Source organism: Bombus bifarius, unplaced genomic scaffold, assembly GCF_011952205.1.
Source record: "Bombus bifarius isolate JDL3187 unplaced genomic scaffold, Bbif_JDL3187 scf7180000008072, whole genome shotgun sequence".
In the NCBI taxonomy this organism is placed as follows: Eukaryota; Metazoa; Arthropoda; class Insecta; order Hymenoptera; family Apidae; genus Bombus; species Bombus bifarius.
In genome coordinates, this window is record NW_022884432.1 from 380,884 (window position 1) to 401,849 (window position 20,966).

The 20,966-nt window shown below is 31.9% G+C and overlaps 1 protein-coding gene across 2 annotated transcripts in view; it reads left to right on the forward strand.

Moving 5' to 3' along the window:
• Positions 1-20,966, forward strand: part of LOC117208416 (dynein beta chain, ciliary-like) — a 68,312-nt gene that overhangs the window by 45,692 nt on the left and 1,654 nt on the right. For both annotated transcript variants that reach the window (XM_033449607.1, XM_033449609.1), the window contains exons 21-29: positions 1,205-1,361; positions 4,013-4,245; positions 6,239-6,528; positions 8,378-8,526; positions 12,754-12,999; positions 13,580-13,804; positions 15,308-15,509; positions 17,503-17,669; positions 19,990-20,402. In XM_033449607.1, coding sequence (XP_033305498.1) covers positions 1,205-1,361; positions 4,013-4,245; positions 6,239-6,528; positions 8,378-8,526; positions 12,754-12,999; positions 13,580-13,804; positions 15,308-15,509; positions 17,503-17,669; positions 19,990-20,402 — 2,082 coding nt within the window. The remainder of the gene's footprint in view (positions 1-1,204; positions 1,362-4,012; positions 4,246-6,238; positions 6,529-8,377; positions 8,527-12,753; positions 13,000-13,579; positions 13,805-15,307; positions 15,510-17,502; positions 17,670-19,989; positions 20,403-20,966) is intronic.

The following is a 20,966-nucleotide window of genomic DNA, read 5'->3' on the forward strand; positions in this document are numbered from 1 at the left end:
ATAATAATATTTTATTTTACTAGGATTAAAATCGAATAATATACTTATTCTTAAATGTAATTTATTTTCTTCTCTATTCCCCACTTCATTCGTTTGAGAATATTAACATATCGGTATAATGTTAAGAAGAATGTTCCTTTAACAGCCTACTCTTCGTGTACTCTTCCCATTGGACGTTTCGAATGCAATTAAATATTATTGAGACATCCGAGTAATCTATAAAAGGGAGTTCTATGAATGCGAATCACATGTTGACCTCTAACTGCAAATAGAGCCGATTTCTCTGAAACCACAATCCTAACGTTCGCTGTTGGCACTAATCCTGTATATTTGTGCAACTGAATAGTAAACTGAGTATTTGGCTCGGAATCACTATTCCGGGAAACTATCAAAGTACCTATTGCGCGCGCAACCAATGTAAACATTTCAAGTGAAACTGATCATTTATCTATTACTGGAATAATACGTTGACTTGATATAATTTTAGGCTCGCCTATTGTCCTTTCATTTGATGCTTAATGTATTGATCCATTAAACAACTTTTAACGTAATAACAACATTTACATGCACTGTTGAAAATTTTCTAATTCTTGTAGAGACTTAGTTATAGAATACATCAGAAACTTGTCATCGATATTCGCTCTCTAAACGAACAACGTTGCCACATTGGAATTAGGTTGGGGTTAGGTTGCAGAAGCATATTTCACTTCCGCGCGTAATTATGAATTTTTATCTTTCTTATTCGTTCATTTTCATAGGATATGATAGGTAGACACTGTTTTTATTGCATCTATAATAATTAGTATCATGATATATAATGATGTATTGGGTTTCCCGGAAAGTTCGTTTCGATTTTTCGAAAGTTCTTCGCCGAAAAGCCTAAGAGGTTATGGAATGATGGAATATTCAAGTTGCCTGAAAGATGGAGAAAGTTTGTGGAACAAATGACACCTATATAATTCAGTAAATGTAAATTGAATCGAAATGTGAATCGGAACGAACTTTCCGGGCTACCCAATATGATAATTCTATATTATACAGATTCTCTACGTACATTTATAGATCTATAGATCTATAAATCTGTAAATGTTCTATATATATAGAATTACTATACACACATAACCTTTTTTTTTCGTTCGATATAAAATGTCAGAGAACAAAAAACTACTTTAACGATTGAAATTTCGCTTCTCGTTCATTTTAGATTGGAGAATTTAGCAGAATTTTTGAAAGCAGCAATGGAAAATTTCTCGCGTCCTATACACGAAGATGACTATGACGCACTTCTAGAAACTATATACTATTTAAAGGAAGTCAGGGATCGTCAATACGAGATCGAAGACATGTTTGATCCAATTAAGGTAATACCCGTAACAAAAATTTCCATAATAAATAATAAATATAGAGCATTAGAACCTTCATTATTCGAACTAATCAAAGGCACACGCTGTTGAAGTAATCAAATAATTTTGTTGAGATTACGGAAGCGTGTAGCGAACCGATAAACTAAGAAACCATTTTGGGGAAAATCGCGAAAAGGAAATAAAAGTGTTTTCGTTCTTTTACTTTTTTATTTCCACTTACTTGTTTGTCTTATCGTCTCTCTAAATCTTTAAGTGCTTTATTTAATTTTGAAAATGTGCACTTGCACGCGGAATTATTTTTAGACGATGACGAGTATACTTGACAAAAGCGGAGAAAGTGCACTGGCATGAAAATAAATTGAAATAAATTACAACTATGATAACGAAACTATCACATGACAATTACTAAAATTACACATTTTTCTAGTTCCGTTGCTTTGAGAAATCCATTGTTTGTTTACAGATTCGTTAATATTATTTAAATTAATTATAATTTATTATTCCATATCATTTAATATATTAATATTTGATATATTATTTAAATTAATTATAAATAATATATAATTTAATATATAAATTGAATTCGAAGTCAGGTTAATTCGTAAACAATACAGATGATCAATATTTGACATTAAAAATATCTTTATACCAAATAATCAAATATTTGGAAAAACCAGAAATGAAAGAATTTAATTTGTTTTTAAGGAAGAGAATGGTATTCTTTAAAACAAAGAGCCACACCTAATGCCATCGCATAAATATTTATATTATTTTATTGAATCATGTATGATCCATCTTCTTCTATTACTACAAAATGCATCATACATAATTCAATAAAATAATATGATCCAAAAAATGTTGTGCACTCCATTATTTCCTTATAGAACGAAAACATCTTTTGGGACAACCTAATACAACGTTTCATATATCAGTCGATTCACTGAAAATCATTTCACATTAGCTGTATTTGTTGCCGCTAGGCCGCTGGATATAATAGTCTATCCTAACTTATATAACCTAACCTATAACCTACCGATTTTCCTTTTTTATTTATACTTATATATTTATATACTTATATACATATATACATATGTATATATGTATAGTATTTATATAATATATAAAAAATGATTACCTGATCGATGAGTAATCGTAACTTAAATGTAATTAAATTTTTTTGCAAATATTTTGGAAACTAAGTGGGGTGGAAAGTTACGTGAATGTACAGTAAGAAAATACTTAGAATGTTGATCTTGGCTACATATTATGTGTATATAGTCATTGAAATCGATGTCCTCTATTTTGCATATAATTACAACAATTAATATTAAATAACAAAAACCCCTAAAAAGTTCAACAACTGCTAATGTGCGAATATACAGTTTATCATCTTCCATAAATTGTGTGTTAATACCGAGAAACGATCTGCCCGTGTAAGTTGCTGCATCCACCTTCAAGCATATTAATTTGCCTTTTATTTTCTCTATAATTTTTCTCCTTACTTCAATTGCCTGCTCAATAAGAGCATCACGCACTTTATGTGAATTTATTTTTTCTTTTTGGAAATTTATTATCTGAATTATATTTCTAAACCCGTCGTTATCTATCGGAGAGAGTGGCCTATCATGTATTGTGATTAATCTGATGCATGCCTCCACTACATCTCGTTTTACTTTTTTGTAACCTGTCTTATCGACATCATCAAAATGACTTAACCTGCATCTTGTGTTGTGTCTTTCTTTTTGTAACATTATGGTTGTAAATTCATTTAAATGGGAAACTTCCAAATGTTTTTGCAGATTTGTCGAATGATCCTACAAATTTATATTTTTAAAATTAAAATTAAAATTAAGGTTAGAATTAAAATTAATATTAATATTAATATTAATATTAAAATTAAAGTTATAGTAAAAGAATGTATAGTTAAGGTAAAAAAGAGATAGATCACACTGAGATCTCGAAAACGCCTCCATCTAGACAAATCTGGTGGTCATCATACGACGTTCTGCCTCAAACAGAATAAGTTTTATTTGCAACGCTTCTTCCAATAACGTATAGTTTAGGAGCAATTTGCGTAGATCGATTGAAATAGGACACCCTGTATAAGATTGCTTATTCACGCTGTATACTAATTTTTCAAATCGGACATTTACAAATCGGAAATTTTTACTATGACAATCGCGATAGTAATATCTCATTACAATGCATAAACGAAATTTCAGAAACAATGTATACAATGCACATAATATATTTACACATACACATCACAAATTATCACAATATTTTATCACAAATTATGTGGCAAAATTTGAACACTTTCGTCAGCTACTATATATATTGTATCAAGATACAATACATGAATGACAAACACAATTTTAGGCAATTAATTACGTAGTCTGAATGAATTGTATTGTAGTATCTGTGGTTTATATTATTATACTTTCGAAGATTACAGACAAAGATGAACTGATATATGATATCAATAATATTATTTAATAGGAATATCATTCCAAACATGCTGATGTATAATACTCTGTCGGTTTGCTCACGAAACACTCTGTGATTGGGGTTAGGTTGGGGTTAGCTCTGTGACTAAATACTGTCTCGTTGTATACATTCTGGAATTAAATTAATCAAATATTTTTCAGAAAACAATAGAATTGCTACAAGGCTACAACGTGTATTTAGATGAGAAAATTTTTAATTGGCTCGTAGAATTGCCCGTTAATTGGGAAACATTGAAAAAGATGGCTGCTCAAGTGAAACATATCGTCCAGCCTTTAATGACTCGTCAAATCGATCTTTTGAAGAAGAGGCTAAGCTATTATGATTTTAAACAACACCGTTTCCTGAACGAATTCCATGAACAAGATGTTTTCAAGTAAGCTAAAAATAGTATTGAAAGTATTTTTATAAAATAATTTTATAAAATTTTTCATTTTATCTAAAAGTTACTTCTAATTTATTTTTCGGATATTACCCCAAATGGCACCGGTGGCCAAACAGGTCGAAATTTTGTGGGTATTATTTGCATGAAACAATAGACTTAAGATGTAAAATCTTAGGTTTGGGAGATCATGCGTTCCGAAAATCCCTATACATACAGGATGCGGTCGAATAATATCTACACGTACATATATTTATTTCTCAGCCATATATCACATTGTTATACTAATTGTCAAACATTGCGTTTAATAGTAGTGAAGATCTATCATATAAGGACCTGTATCTTCCAAACGCATGACCTCCCGAAATTAATTTTTTAAGTTTTAGATCTACCATTTGATGCTATGATATCCATCAAATTTTTCGTCTTTACCGACCATCGCTATCTTTAATGTACAGCCTATTTTTCATATTATTTTACAATTCTTTTTACATTTTCTACCATTGGCATTAAAATATTATTCTTAAAAATTTATTGAAATATTCCTTTAGACAGTTATTCAATTATTTTAATATACAGAGTATCCCATGCAATTAAAACAAACTCTATGTTGAAAACGCTCAGAGATAAACAAAAGTCCTATACGCTAAAATTAAATGATATCATGTGTTATTTTAAAAATAATGTTATATATTTTTACCTTTATATATTGATATGTGTGAAAAACGTAATTCTATCTTTTCTTTTAAATAGAACTTAATAGTTTTGACTATCATAGTCTTGTGACATTCTTATCTACTCGTCTGTAATTCTCGTGTAAGTAGAATGCGGATTTTTATGCATTTATGAGAAATTTGAAGATTCCTGAAGAAGTGTCCTGAACGCATATATATATGCAATATGCAAAGATATATAAAATATCCCCAGTACAGCACTCGTTATGATATTTAATATGTAAAAAACTTTTCTATCTAGGTTCCATTTTTTTAATTATCTGCACAAAAAAACTGAATTTCTATAAATATCCGCAATTTACTCATGAATATACATATTCAGATATATTACATGGCTACGAATTTGCTTATCTATGTGGCCATACTTGAATTAATTTTAAATTATTTCTAATTCTGGACACATGCATGATAGAGTGAGACACGACACTGAACAGATATGTGGTTATGTATTTACCTACACATATTATATGTATACCTGAACACTATCGTACAACTTGTTTACAACAGTCACATGAGTCACCCTGTTTTCTATATATACAGGGTGGTGGTAACTGGTGGTACAAGCGAAAAGGGGGTGATTCTACGCGAAAAAAGAAGTCGAAAACGTAGAATAAAAATTTTTCGTTTTCGAGAAAATCGACTTTGAATTTTCGCTCGGTACGCGTGCGGTACGTTATAACAGATCTCACTGTAGATCGTTATCTCGATGGAAAAATTAAAAAAAAAATTAAAAAAAGAATTTATTCTATATTTTCGACTTCTTTTTTCGCGTAGAATCACCCCCTTTCCGCTTGTACCACCAGTTACCAACCACCCTGTATATTGGTATCAACCGCAATGCTATGAAGTTAAAGCTATTTCAGCAAAACCTACTACTAAAAGCTATGATTTCATTTAAAAAAGAGGATGAAACCCAATGAATTTCAAATAACCTTCAAAGTAACGTGAAACAAAAAATTTGATTATTCCATCATATTTGCTATCTTAGGTAGTACAACTTTTGTCTTGAATACTTCATCATACTTTCAATAATAACAGAAGTGTTTAAATGTTTTATTTTGTTTTGTACTATATCTTTTAATTATCTACATAAACGTAATAACCTCTATACGAAATAGAAAAACATGTCGATAATATAGGAATTTTGTTAATACCAAACGTAATGTGCTACACGTGATAAATTTATAAAAGTCTCGAATACTTTTCTAAATGTTATGATTTAGTGTGACACAGCTGAGTAATTGTATTTACAGCCCAGATTGTGAAAATCATTATGAAAAACTAAACGAAATACATGAAGAGGTGTTAAAATTCCTGAGCGAAGAAAAAGATCTACGTGATCAAATTGTCATTTTTGAACAGGAATTGCCTGAATTTAAAATGACGAAACAGATACAAAAGGAGATGCAGTTTTTGAAAACATTGTGGGATTATGTGAATGTCATTACAACTTCTTTGAACGAGTGGAAGAAAACCACGTGGAAGAAACTAGATGTCGAGTGGATGGATCAAGAATGCAAAAAAATTCTCAGAGAATTAAGACGTAAGGAGAAGCACTTTTCTTTTACTTACATCTTTCTCGGTAATAAAAAATTATCAAATTTAATTTAAGCTTTAGGCTTTTTTATATGAATTTTTCTGACAGCAATATTTTTATTCGACATCAAAAATTTTTTTTATAATAATATATAGTGGCCAAAAAAACGTATTTGTACATTTGCATTTGTATATTAATTAATTAGATCCAACTATATCAAATTTTGTATTATTCAGTAGTAGCTTCATATGATTTCCAAAATTTGATACTATGCAAATAAAATTTAGCTCCTATCTATATATATTCTTATTTAGTCCGGAATTAGCCAAATTTAAATATACTCGTCAAATTTTCGAACTCGATTTTCGCGAAAACGCAGCGTCGTGTTAACAAATTTTATTCTATATATTTTCACTTTACTTTTTCTCGTAGAATCACAGCGTACTTCATTGTACTCCCACGTATGGACCACCCTGTATAATATTTTCTTTATTCGTATAACATTAATTTAAAAATCAGCAATAGGAATTTACAGTGTATAGGGTATACATAAAAGTTCGGAGAAACTTTAAAAACATATAGTACTCATTAAAATAAACAAAAAATGTTAATAAACACGAGTCCAAAAACTAGTAATTTCGGAATTATGAAATGTTTTTGTCAGTAAGGCATTACCTCTACATAGAGTTGCCATTTATAAAATCACTAATCTGGTATAAATACAATTAAAATTCTAAACTTTTCCGCCTGAACCCCGAACACTTCTAACTACTGGGTACGATATCCTAAGATAAGTACAAAACGTTTGTGAATTCTAAATTGTAATCGGATAGCACTGCGGTTACATTTAAACTGCTTCTGATTCATCTCATGCGAACGTAACACTTGAAAGTCCTAGAAAAACAAATGGCAATTGCTGTCTAGTATATTAATATAGATTTAACACACGGTCGTATATAGGGATCCCTAAATTTTTATAGTCAGAGTAGTCTCAGATTTGAGGACAAAAAAATTTTTACATTGTTCACAACACGCAGAACACTCATGTCGAGTAGTCAAAACAGTTTAGTGAAATAATACGTGGTACAAGTAACCAAATGAATCTTTTTATATTTTTTATAATATTTTATATTTTATAATACTTTATAAGTAGGTATACATTATTTATTCATAAACAATTCTTTTTATGGTTAAACTTCGTTTTAGAAGACGCAAAATTATGGTCTTGTGTTTTCTATTGTTTTGACTACTCTACAGCAACGTCGTTGGCGGATTGGAGAAACACAGGTCACGCTTGACCGTGACATCCCCCACCACGAGAGTTTCAGAACTTGTAACGTGGTTTGACGCATGTCAAATCATCGGACGTAACGTACACATACCACAATAACACGGATCATCGATGGAGATTGACGTTTGGACAGCAAGTGATCGGATGACAGAAAACACAGACGGAAATCCTAGTGGCATTCTTTACAGCATATGTCCCACGTTCATTTCAACATACACTTCAGCACGTTTAATTACGTCACAGAAGTACTCATACGTCGACCTCTTGCATTTTTCTTATCTCTTGATAACATTTTTCAATTCGTTGTTTAATTCATTTAAACGAAATAATTGATTTACTATACACTATACTCTTATACAGTAAACATCCCATAACTCTGGAATTAATGGTTTTTGGATCCATGTTTATTAAGACATTTTCTTTGTCTTGACAAGTACTACATGTTCCTAAAACTTTTCCTCAACTTCTTTGCATATCATGCATTTGACTTCTGTATTTGTAAATATAAAATAGAATGTTTTCCTACATTGTTCATTGCAAGATTTCGCAAATTTCATTTGACAGAACTGGACAAAGACGTGCGTCATTGGGAATTGTACACTAATATCGAAGCACAAGTAAGGAACATGATGGCATCATTGAGAGCGGTCTCAGAATTGCAGAATCCAGCAATTAGAGACAGGCATTGGAGAGAATTAATGGCTGAAACGAAGGTAATAATTCCGTGTTTACATGTTATTACTTAGGTTAACTCAATTTCTATTCCTAAATTGCTGCAAGTTAATTGTTGTGTTAATTAACAAGTATTCTGCTTACACTTGAACGCATTGAATCCAAGCTAGATCTCTGGTTAATTAGGCCAAGTCTTGGTTAGGCCTTGATTTTAATTACAGACATTACAATACCATGAAAGCTGCGCAGTATTTAATATGAAACGAACCGAGAACTTGACAGATAATGATTAAATATCAACGACAAGGAGATAATCTAACCTATAAATATTAAATCTGCGTATCATAAATATAATGAAAATGTGAAAAATATAATAGTAGCAATATTGATAATTACAAATAGAAATAGCATTACATAATAATAATAATAGAAAATTAAATGAAAATAACAATATTGATAATGCAGTGACAATGTCTAATTGATATTATCTACATTAATTTTAATTTAAATATTATATCATTCCTGCAAGCTATTTCTAAAGTGCAAGAATTCTCTTACCTCTTTAAATATCTAGAATCAAATATTATTGCATAATTGGCTCGGAGTCAAATTGGCTCGTAATAACGCCAAAAGTTACGTATTTCTTCTTAGAAGTTACGTCCGTGTATTTATCCTTTTTACATTCTGTTTTATTTATATCTACCAATATATTATCATATTTTATGAGTGATATATTTATGTAATAGTTATTGTTTTTTATATATACAGTATATACTGTTTGACTCAAGCCGCTCAAATATTTCGAGAAACATGAGTAAAAATGTTACAGACAAAAATTGCTTGCACGATATCGATGGGAATATACTATACTTTTGTGTATTTGATCTTGCGGTGATCTTTAGACCTTCCGTGAGAGTGACATTAGATTCTTCAATAGATACCTTCATTTTTTATTGCATATTCTTGTAATCTGACATTCGGACGTTTTTAAAACATTATAAACTTGTGTCGTGTACACCATCTGTTATTAACAGATGAAATTTCAAATTCGATATATTACCGGCATTAGCGGCACGTAAGGATATCTTTCATAATGCTGTTTTCTAATGTTTCCAAAACAGTCAGTCGGTTGTGAGCAGTTACCTTTAGGTTAGGTAATTCCTTGTAATTACACTGTCGAGTTTCAAAGTTGCAACATCGAAACAAAGTAAATTTTATTTAAAACACTTTTTTGACTAATATATGATTTAGGATTTACGTAGATCGATAAAAAATGAGGTATAATCGAAAATCATGATAGAAGATGAAAGGGGTTGATTCCCTTGTACAAGTAAATCGAAAATTTTCATATTTACTTGGGAGGTAACAACAGTCGGTTGAATAGGTTTCTTCGTACTTAGATACTTCGTTCGGTAGTACAAGCCGAATGGGGGTAACTTTCCTGCAAAGTCGAAAATATAGAATAACAATTTTTGATATTAATTTGTTATAAAATTTCAGCATATCAAGAAACGTGACCTCTTAATTTTAAGACATGTGATAATTTATTTGTACGTGTATGGGAGAATGATATAATGTATGGTAATAGTCGTGTAATATCAAAAGATTTTTTTTTCTCGATGTTTAAAGAAGATTATTAGAAATAGATTATTAAAGAAGTAAAAAAGATTGAAAAAAAAGGCCAACACCACACGGAGTTCCCAAGCGGTCACTTATCCAAGTACTATCCGTGCCCAGCGCTGCTTGACTTTCGTGATCGGACGAGAACGAGTGCTTTTTTTTAATGATGTTTATTTAGCCCAAGATACAGTTTTAAATACATATTGGTGTTCACAATAAATGGTGAATTTTTGTAATAATGTGTTAGGTAAAGGTACCGATACGCGGCGGTACGACGTAGCCATACTATATTATGTGTCGGCGCTTTACATTTTTTGTGTTTAATACAATTTTTGGGTTTAAGCCGCTGGGGAGCTGAGCTTTTATATGATTTTGTTTTTTTTTTTTTCTGTCCTGAAAACTTGGTTGCAAAACAGGACGAGTTGTCGGACGACGGCAGCGCAGTGGTTAGCGCCTTAGAGTACAAACGTTCGGATTCTGGGTTCAAATCCCGGCGCCTCGTACTTTTCCGAAGTCCGATTTTTCTTCTACGACATCTAAATAAGAAGAAAATACCGCAGTACCCCGGCAAGCCAACATCTACAGCCAGCAGTTACAATTATCACGGATATATGAAAGAAAATGGAGAAAAAGAAAAAAAAGTGTGTTTCGTCCAGAGCCTGCTAGTGGGACTCATCAGTAAGGTTACCTAGCAGGCTCATGCCTTAGACACAATGGAAGGAGGGAAGATGGGAAGTTTTATGTACATGGCAGGAACATTATAAACGGGATTCTTCCCTCCCACGTCATCACCAACAGCGGGACAACAGTGCCCAAGGCCGGTCGGATCTCCTACTCCCTCTTCTGCGACGTATCCCAATGGAGCGGCTCTCCTCTGAACCTGATTAGGCCAGAAAGGTGCGTGGACACCCCGTGTGCGGGCTTAAGACACACGGTGTACCGCGCCTTGCCTTTATTTAACCTAATTTCGATTCTTGTGCTCTTAGGCCAAAGAGCGGCTCCCATGGGCATTCTTGAATTAATCTTCCGTCGCGAAAATCGTCCTCTTTCCTTTCTGTCACTCCATCTTGCCCATATGTGGTTTCACAGTGTTGAATACTATATAAACAAACAGCTCGTGAAAGCAGACAGGGGAGATGAATGATGTAGGATGGACAAATAAAGGAAATGGAGAAAAAGAGAGAAGTAGTGTTTCGTCCGTGATCTGCTAGTAAAGGGACTCTTCAGTAAGGCACGACTAACAGACCTGTACCTTAGACACTACTGGGATAGGAAAACTTGTGTTGGAAGTTATATTTATAAAAACAAACAGTGTCAATGTGACCACTAGTGAGAAAGCATTAACATCGCTAGGCCCTATGTTGATATCAATGGCCCCCTGGTAACAAATGTAAGACGTATTCTACAAACGTAATTTAAATTTAAACCATTATCATGAGTTACGAATAGATTGTACATTTATAGTAAATTCAAAAGTGTAGAAATACACAGATTGCATAGAATAATGTGCAAAGATATCGAAAATATTGAAAGTAAAGTTTCTGCTATATTGTTAAGGATTAACATAATAAATGAGTTATGATACTTAATTGTATTGAATGAAAGAAATTTCTATTTAAGTTCAATTTCCATAATTGTATTTCTGTAATAGTGTTAAACATAGCTACGAATTTATATAAACATCCACGGTCTAATCATAATACAGAATCTAATATAAACGAGAACGAGTGTATACAACGCGGTTTGAGCATTGGCCGAAGTAACTTTTTCTATTACTGAATATTCATTTACAAAAAGTATATAAAAATATAATATTATCTATGTCATATAAATATAATATAAATTTACGTGAAGAGCAATGGTATTTGCGCACGTGCATCCAGATGTGTAAAATATTACGTAGCTTTTTAAAAATATGGGTTATAGGGTCTCATCACGTAGGTACGCGTGTACTTGAAAAATAACGGGAGTCAGGGAAATTTTATAATTGATTTTCTCGAAAACGGAGCCTTGTATCGAAAATTGCTACTCTACATTTTCGACTTGCTTTTGCACGGAGAATCAGCCCCTTCCGGCTTGTACCACAATTTTCGGTACATTCTGTATACCGGCTGAGGCCCGACAGATGATATTGTACAACCGGATAGCGAGCGATCCTACATTAAGTATATAATAAAATTTTTTCATATGATGCTTCATTTCTGAGAAAATCGAGTTTGAAAATTTGACAAGAATATTTAAACTTGGCTAATTTCGAACTGAACAAGAATAAATAATCGATAGGATTCTAAACTACATGTAAAAATAAGTCGAAGGCGTAGAATAAAATTTTATCGCAAGATGCTTTATTTTCGAGAAAAATGAATTTGGAAATGTATCACGCACGTATATCAAACCAGTTCTCAACTAAACATGTTCAAATTTTATTTTCTTGAAAATAAGGCCTTAAATGGAAAATTGTTGTAAACACAAAATTTAAGAACCTGTATGATTATGATTTCACTGTTTACATTACTGTATGTAATACGAAATACATAATATAATATAATATATTTATAAATAATAAATATAACATAATAATATAATAACTATGATATATTTTAGTATTAAAGGTAATTCTTTTGTCATAGAATTTAATTATTGCGTAGGTGGTATTTATCATGACCGATAATACAACATTGGAAGACTTGTTAAAGTTACAATTGCACAAATACGAAGAAGAAGTTAAAAATATTGTCGCTAAATCAGTGAAGGAAATGGCAATGGAGAAGGTGCTAAAAGAACTTAAGGACACTTGGAGTACGCTCGAATTTGGGAAAGAGATACACGAGCGTACGAAATTAAATATTCTTAAAATCGACGAGGAAACTATTGAAATCCTTGAGGACAATCAGGTACCGTTTCAAGATATTTCTTCGTCAAAGAAATAAAATAATAAAATACACGTGGAATGCTTCAAACAATACGTTATAAACAATACAAAAATCTATGATTTTTTTTCAATTTTTTTTACTTGTTACCTTGTAAAATTTCTTTAGTAACAATTTTCTTGTTACTGTCGTTATTATTATATTCAATTTATTAATACTATCTGCGTTAATAATAAGTGTTTACAGTAACTTGTCTCAGCACCATATAGAGAGATCAAATTCCATTATACATATAAATTTTAATTTTCTAAAAATTTTTTATAAAAATTGAAATTTATCTAATGTTTGTAAGTATCTAATTTATAAATTATATGTAGTGATTTACTTTTTATTACATTTATCTCCACAGCATGATTTAGCTACTTGTATATTAATGACATTTAATTTTGTTTTACTTTAATATGCTCAGAAATTCCTCTTCGCCTTTTTTTTTAATTTTATTATTTTTAGTTCCCTATTTAATTCGCTTATTTTCCAATAATTTATGTTGACTTATTTAACTTATGACAATGTGCTATATCGCTTTCTTATTGCTTTATAATAGGTGCAATTGCAAAACATGTTAGGTTCGAAATTCGTTGGATATTTTCTCGGTGAAATTCTTGACTGGCAGAAAAAACTAAGTACTGCGGATGCAGTGATTAATGCATGGTTCGAAGTTCAACGAGCTTGGGGTTATCTCGAAAGCATCTTCATTGGCTCTGAAGACATTAGGAGCCAACTTCCAGAAGAAACCAAGCGGTTTGAAAAAATTGACAGGGAGTTCAAAGTATGTACTTCTATTAACTGTTTATTAACATCTTCCGTAATTTTCTTTGATAATTTCATTCATAATACAAAAAAATCTTCCTTTTAAAAAAAATATACTTAGGTATCTTTTATAAACGTTTTCACACAATAAATACATTTCTTCGCATTTTTTTAAGCATGTTCCTTAACTATACGCAAAAGGACACGGATCTCAATGAGCTTGAAATATGTTGTCAAGGTATTGGCAGAAAGCTTCGATAAATTTAATGTCATAACATTTTTATATGGTACAACCTAACCTAACTCATACCTGAACCTAACCTAACTATGAGAGATAGCCATAATATTATGGAAATAAAAAAGAAAAATGAATGGGTTACGAGTTGGGTTTAAAATTTATGTTGAATGTTTGATGAGGATCTGTTTGAAGTTGAGAAATTAAAGAAAGGTCAAATGGATTAGTAAATGAATTGAATGCCACAGAAGAACAAACAATTTTATAGAAACGATACATTCACGAAAGCGATGTTGAATCAGAAACAACCATGAGCATTATGTTATAGAGCAATGAAAAAATAAACGTTAATAATTCTGCGCGATAAATTTTATTTTTAAAGATTTATTGAATTTTATTTGAAATTAAATTTTATATTTAAAGATTCGACACAGCTTTTTTGTATGTATAATATTATTATGTATATATATATATATAATGTTACACTTTAATAATATTAATAACTTTAATATAATTAATATTATACTATACGTAGGTAATAAGCTTTCAATCAAACACAATAATACCAAGCTAACTAAAAATAGTAATTATATAGAAAAGAGTTCACCGAGTTTGATGATCTTGAAATATGTTGTCAAGACCAACATTCTGAACAACTTTCTTTTTATACATGTAACCGCCGCTCGGTTTCAGTTTCCGAGATATTCGCAAAATACTTGAATACAATTTATGTTACGATTACGTTTCACTCTGACGAAGGCGGACGTATTTTTATATAGTCCAAGCTAGACTTAACTCATTCATGAAAGATGTAACCATTTTTAAAAATGTGTGGGTTATAGGTTAGGCCAGAGTATCATCCGGCCGGCGATGCTGGTTTGAAATAATTTTAATTAATAATCAGAGTCATTAGATAAGTATACATGTATGACCATATAACGAAAGAAAAAACAACAGTTATCAGTTCAGTGCTCACGTTTTTGATTAATTTTTTAATGCACTCTTCCTGAAGATGAAAGTTTCTAATACAATTTTCAATGTTTTCTTCATTTCGAATTTCCTTCATTTCAATTGTACTGCAAAACACAGTCCATTTTTTCCACAAATATAAATTACCTAATTACATTACAATTAAATTATAATACATGTATAGAATATCTAAGTATGCCACACTTTTATTAAATTAAGCATTTGTTTAAAGAGATTAATACGATAAGTAATATTTTTTCAAACATGTTTGAGAACATTATATCGAAAAATATAGCGATACGTGTAATAATTTTTAAGGAACTGCTGAAGGAAATGTTGAGCAATTTGAATATCGTAAAAGCAACCAACCGGCCTAAACTTTTAGAGAAACTAGAAGAGCTGCAAGTGCAACTAAATGTCTGCGAGAAAGCGTTAGCCGATTACTTGGAAACAAAGAGATTAATTTACCCAAGGTTTTATTTCATCTCCGCAGCAGATTTACTTGATATTTTAAGCAATGGTTAGAAAACATTGATAGCTATAAATAATTCTTATTGTCTTTTCCTGCGAAAAAGAACGATCGAAAAGTGATACATTTTTGCTACCAAAATGATAGCTTATGATGAGATATCAGTCACATCAAATTTTCAAGTTCAGTCGGCAATTAATTTCCGAGGCATTAGGCGTCCAACGTGCTCGTACCCATCAATGTGTGCTTCGGTATGTGGTCCTTTATCTCGGGCCAGATAATTCAAAAAATCAGTCTCAGGCGTTTTGCTGACTGCTGATAGTGAACTTGAACTTAGATTCTCAAAACTGACAGAGACAATCTAAATAGTATGTATCAATTCGTTTAAGTTTAAATAGATACATTTTTCTTATTATGTAAAGTAACTGTTCAATCGCTATTTGAATTTAGATTTTCAAAATTAACAATCTAAAATCAATATTTATCAATTTTAGATTCAATTATCAAATTTAGATGGATACATCATTTCTATATGTGTAATAACTGCTGAATTACTATTTGAATTTTGTTCTTTTTTTTTTTTTTTTTTTTTGATCCCAGGATGGTAGACACCGCAAAATATTTTTGGAATTTGAGAAAAGAAATTGAGGAAGATGATAACAAGAGCACCTGGGCAAGAGCAACTAGGACGGATGCGTCGACTGAGAAGAAGTGGCAAACTGTTGGCTGTTGCATCTACGTTATGACACTTGTATGGTTTCTTGGATATAGCCAAAATCATGGGATACATGTACCCACATAATATATGTGACGTATCCATCATCATGATTTGCAGTAAATAGGACAAAAAAATACAAGACATAGATGCTACTTTAAATATGTCGTACACAGGATTGAATCAGACATTTTGAATTTTGAGGATCCAAATTCAAATTGTCAGCAGTTGGCAATATTTCCGAGAACAACTGTATGAATTATTCGATCAAAGTTCGCACACGAAAGCATGCAAACTGACGCTTTGATGAGTATAAGATCGTAAGCTGTCATTTGGTACGAAATTCAGTTGCAAAATCGAGGGAGCAAAAATGAGCGATTTATTTGCCGTTACATATATTTAATATGTTAGCTTGAACCGTATAATATGTTCTGTGTAACTCGGGGCGCTTAATTGCCTGAAAAGATACGATTGTTAGGGAAAAAATGTTTGAGGCAAAAGTTGTTTGATATAGAAGAACACGTACTGTACTTTTATCTGTTTGATGTTGCGATTACGTTGAAACGTCCTGTAGGGATGACATTAAAATTTTCAAATGAATTGCTTCATCTTTGATTACATATTCTTGTATTTAACATTCAGACGTTTCCAAATTGTCAAAAAAAAAAAAAAAGAAAAGAAAAAGGCTGACTAACTATTCTAAAAACATTAGAAAACTGCGAAATTGTGTTTTGACAATGCCATATCAGTGATAGAACTATGGTAGAATTATATATATTATATTATAATTATAAATTACACAATTATAAATAGAATTATAATTACAAAAAAATGTATATTATAATTATGGTAGAATTATGGAAAACATCTTTATCTATCCCCATGATACACATTGGGTAACGCTAATGCCGGCGGCACATCAAATTTTAAAAGACGTATCTCGATAGCGGATTTTGCAAAGAACACGAGTTTGAAGTGTTTTGAAAATGTCTGAATGTCAACTACAAAAATATGTATTAAAAAATAGCGACATCTATTTAAGAACTGTAATGTCAGCTTTACAGGATGTTTCAAAGCCATTGCAAGATCAAATAGATGGAAGCACAGTACGTTCCCGTCAATACGATACAGCTTTCGTCTGAAGCATGTCTTTGTATCATTCGTATTTTTCCAGGTATTTTGGCAGTTCTAGTTAAACAAAACGTACTGCAGGACAACGTTAGTAGCACAATTATATTTATTTAATTTAAGTAAAGCACTTTTGTAAACAATTATTTTATGAACTTAATGCTGAATTTGAAATTTGTTGAATACATTACTTCTCCTTAGGAAACAACCCTGAATTAGTCTGCAGACATTTGTCAAAGCTGTACGATTCTATTGCAAAATTGCATTGGAAAATGGACGGTGGGAAAGCAACGAAGCAGGCGAGAGTTATGATTGCCAAAGACGGTGAGGAAATGGCTATTCATGGGACTTGCGATTGCAGTGGAAAGGTACTTTCTCGTAATAAATATAAAGATAGGTTTTGAACCCTCCGTTTGTGATCTGATTTTTACCAACGTCGTCTGCATACTGGATCATTTAAGATCACGCAGCTTTTTTAGCATATTTTTAGGTTTTAAAAAGCCCTCAAAATTTTGGCATAAAATTGCTGTTTAGAGAACCTACCTCCTTCAATTTCACGTATGTTATCAAGATTCTATCCTGTTCAAAAGGTTTTTGTTTATTAAAGCTAGAACCACCACATCAGTCAAAATGACTGGTTTTACAATTCTAAAATAAAATTCCTAATCATGTTACATTTATTTTCCACAATGATATAATGACTTTTGCAACTATAACTAAAAAAAACATAATGAATTTTATTTTATTTTTTTTAGTTATTCAAAACCAAAATAATTCTTTTTTCCTTGGCTATTTATACAAATACCAGTCAAAATGACTGCCAATTGTAAATATATAAAAGGATCCTACAATCTGTTTACCGAATTAACCAGCTTCCTCGTTTTGTACTACTTCCAACACGTTTTTTGCAATTTTTACTGCGTATCATTCCATATGACGGTGTCAATTATCAAAAAAATTCCGGGTCGATTGGTGATGTTAAGAAGTTACGAAGTACATAAATAATAATAATAATAATATTAAATAACCAAAGAAACTTAATAAGTTAAGAAGTGTTACACAAAGTAAATGTTGGATCTGTAAGTGCTTTATTCCATACGAATCGTGGTTAAACTAGGATTAGCGAATTGAACGAAACTCAAACCTAAAATCAGGCGTTAGGCGAATATAAATGTTTACATTAATATGAAAGATCCAATTGAGGAATTTATTACTATCTCTTACTCTATTACTATCTCTTGCGTGCTTATCTCAATTTCATCGGCCGTAAAATGTCGATGTAACCCGCAGATGCAGAAACAACAGACAGTAAAACAGTGCACAATATGTATGTTACCGACAAAGTCGGCATACAGGAAGATATTAGGATTTACCCGGAAAACCTAATACTTGTCGTAACATGCAAACCATTAGGTTAGGATATTATACATCACGAAAATCACTAGAGTTGGAATAGAACGATCGTTTGTAACTACCGGCACTGCCTTCGTCGTTTAATCGTGCGCGATAGCCAAATGCAAATACGCTTTTCGCTACTTCGAACTTGTTACCGATAAGGATCAAGACCGACGGAAGGATTGAGAAATTGAATGGGCAAAGTGACAAGTGCAGATCGTTACCATTCCAAGTGTTCCGTAACGATTGCTCTGTTCAAAACGTGGAACAAGGAAGCAATCCACAGGTCGAGTCTATGTTTTATGCATCGTCTCGTATGTTTCTCATTATTCATCGCGCTTCTTTTTCATTGAGTTCCTTAGTAAAAAGATGTCAACAAGACACAAACTTGGTTTCAACGACCAGCACAATCAAAAGATCGAACGTACCGAGCAATCAAATGTATGTGTATATATACATGTATATACATGTATAGCAATATCACGTGCTGACATATCCACTGGCAATATGTTTTTTCATTAACGCGATTGACAATGTGTCCTTCACTCCGTGGCTTAACTTCCTATCGTTTTGGATTTGAAAGAAATGTGGAAAGATTTTGAAATACTACTTATAATCCCTAATTTACGATACAAGTGATACTGTAGCCAAATGCTTAAATCTTTTTGCAATTAAAAAAAACGTAAAAAAAATTAAGAAAGATATAAAATGGACATAAATAAAAGATATGTATATACAAAAATTCACTGACTTATGGATCGCAGTACTCATTTTACTCTCGTGGTATTCAAAATTGAATTGTACGAAATAAATAGTATTTAGCCAATCAAGGTTAACGCACTTGTAATAGTTGTAAGATTTTTCAGATGCGAGAATCACTGGGTCTGCCATTTTCGTTTCCGACAAATTAAGTTATTCTGTTAATAATTTTTTAACAAACAACGAGTGGTGACTATAACCTTTAGAAGGTCACTCAAAAGGGTGACCTCGATAACATGTATGAAGTTATTGGAAGTGGGTCCTCTAAACAGCAGCCTTTTTATCAAGCGAAGTAAAATTAAAAAAAAATATGGAAGAAATTAAGAATTACTTAAAATTACCGGTCAAAATCGACACAGTATGCAGAGATGGATGGACCAAGTTGGATTTGTGTATCCATAGTAGAAAACTAAAGTTCCTAGTAGTTTGAAGTGTCAATAACATTGATGCAAATATTCTTATCATTTATATTTTCATAGATATTTATATATTTCTTTTAATAAAATATATTTCATTTCCCTATTATTTTTTTAGGTGGAAGTTTGGTTGAACAACGTAACAGATGCGATGAAGAGATCGGTAAGGCATCATATATCTCAGGCAGTAGCTACATACGACGAGAAACCACGTGAGCAATGGATTTTCGATCATCGAGCTCAACCCGCGCTATGCGGAACTCAAATCTGGTGGACTACGGAAGTAAACATGGCCTTTATGAGACTAGAGGAAGGTTTCGAGAATGCGTTTAAAGATTATCAACGAAAACAAATTAATCAGTTAAACGCGTTGATAGTACTTCTCTGTGGAGATTTGAGTGAAAGCGATAGAAGGAAGATCATGACAATCTGTACAATCGACGTGCATGCAAGGGACGTTGTAGCGAAAATGATCGCGATGAAGGCAGATCACTATTCTAGTTTTCAGTGGCAATCGCAACTCAGGCACAGGTAAACTCGACGACGATTGATTTGATCGTACAGTGGAGCCTCTAGTATCCGAAAGTTCAACTATCCAAATCTTCTATTATTCGGACACTATATTTTCCTGCCTGTGTCCTCTACTATCACACAAACAAACAAATTGACTTGAAGTGTATCTGTAGTTACGTCCTTCCTTAATCTCATTTTATTCGTACATTGCCGCGGTATTAAGTTGACATTATACGTGTCAATATAATTTATGTGTCATGACATTGTACTACTAAATTGTACCATTAACGCTAATGTAAAAACTGCAAAAATTGCAAGATTGTATCGCACCTTGGGAGATCTACGATGAAGGGATTTAACAAACAAGAACATGCAATTGAGATTTGTTCAGGTTTCTTTGCGATTAAACTTCAATGGAGCCACAAAATAAAGATGTGGATATTGCTGTACATCAGTGACCTCTACGAATCAGAAAAATAGCAATACCAACATGAGTAGCTTAAGCTATGCGAGAAACCTTTGAAATTTAATCAACAATTAAACGGAGATCCAAATTTCTGAGCCCAAAAAGAAAGTAGTGGT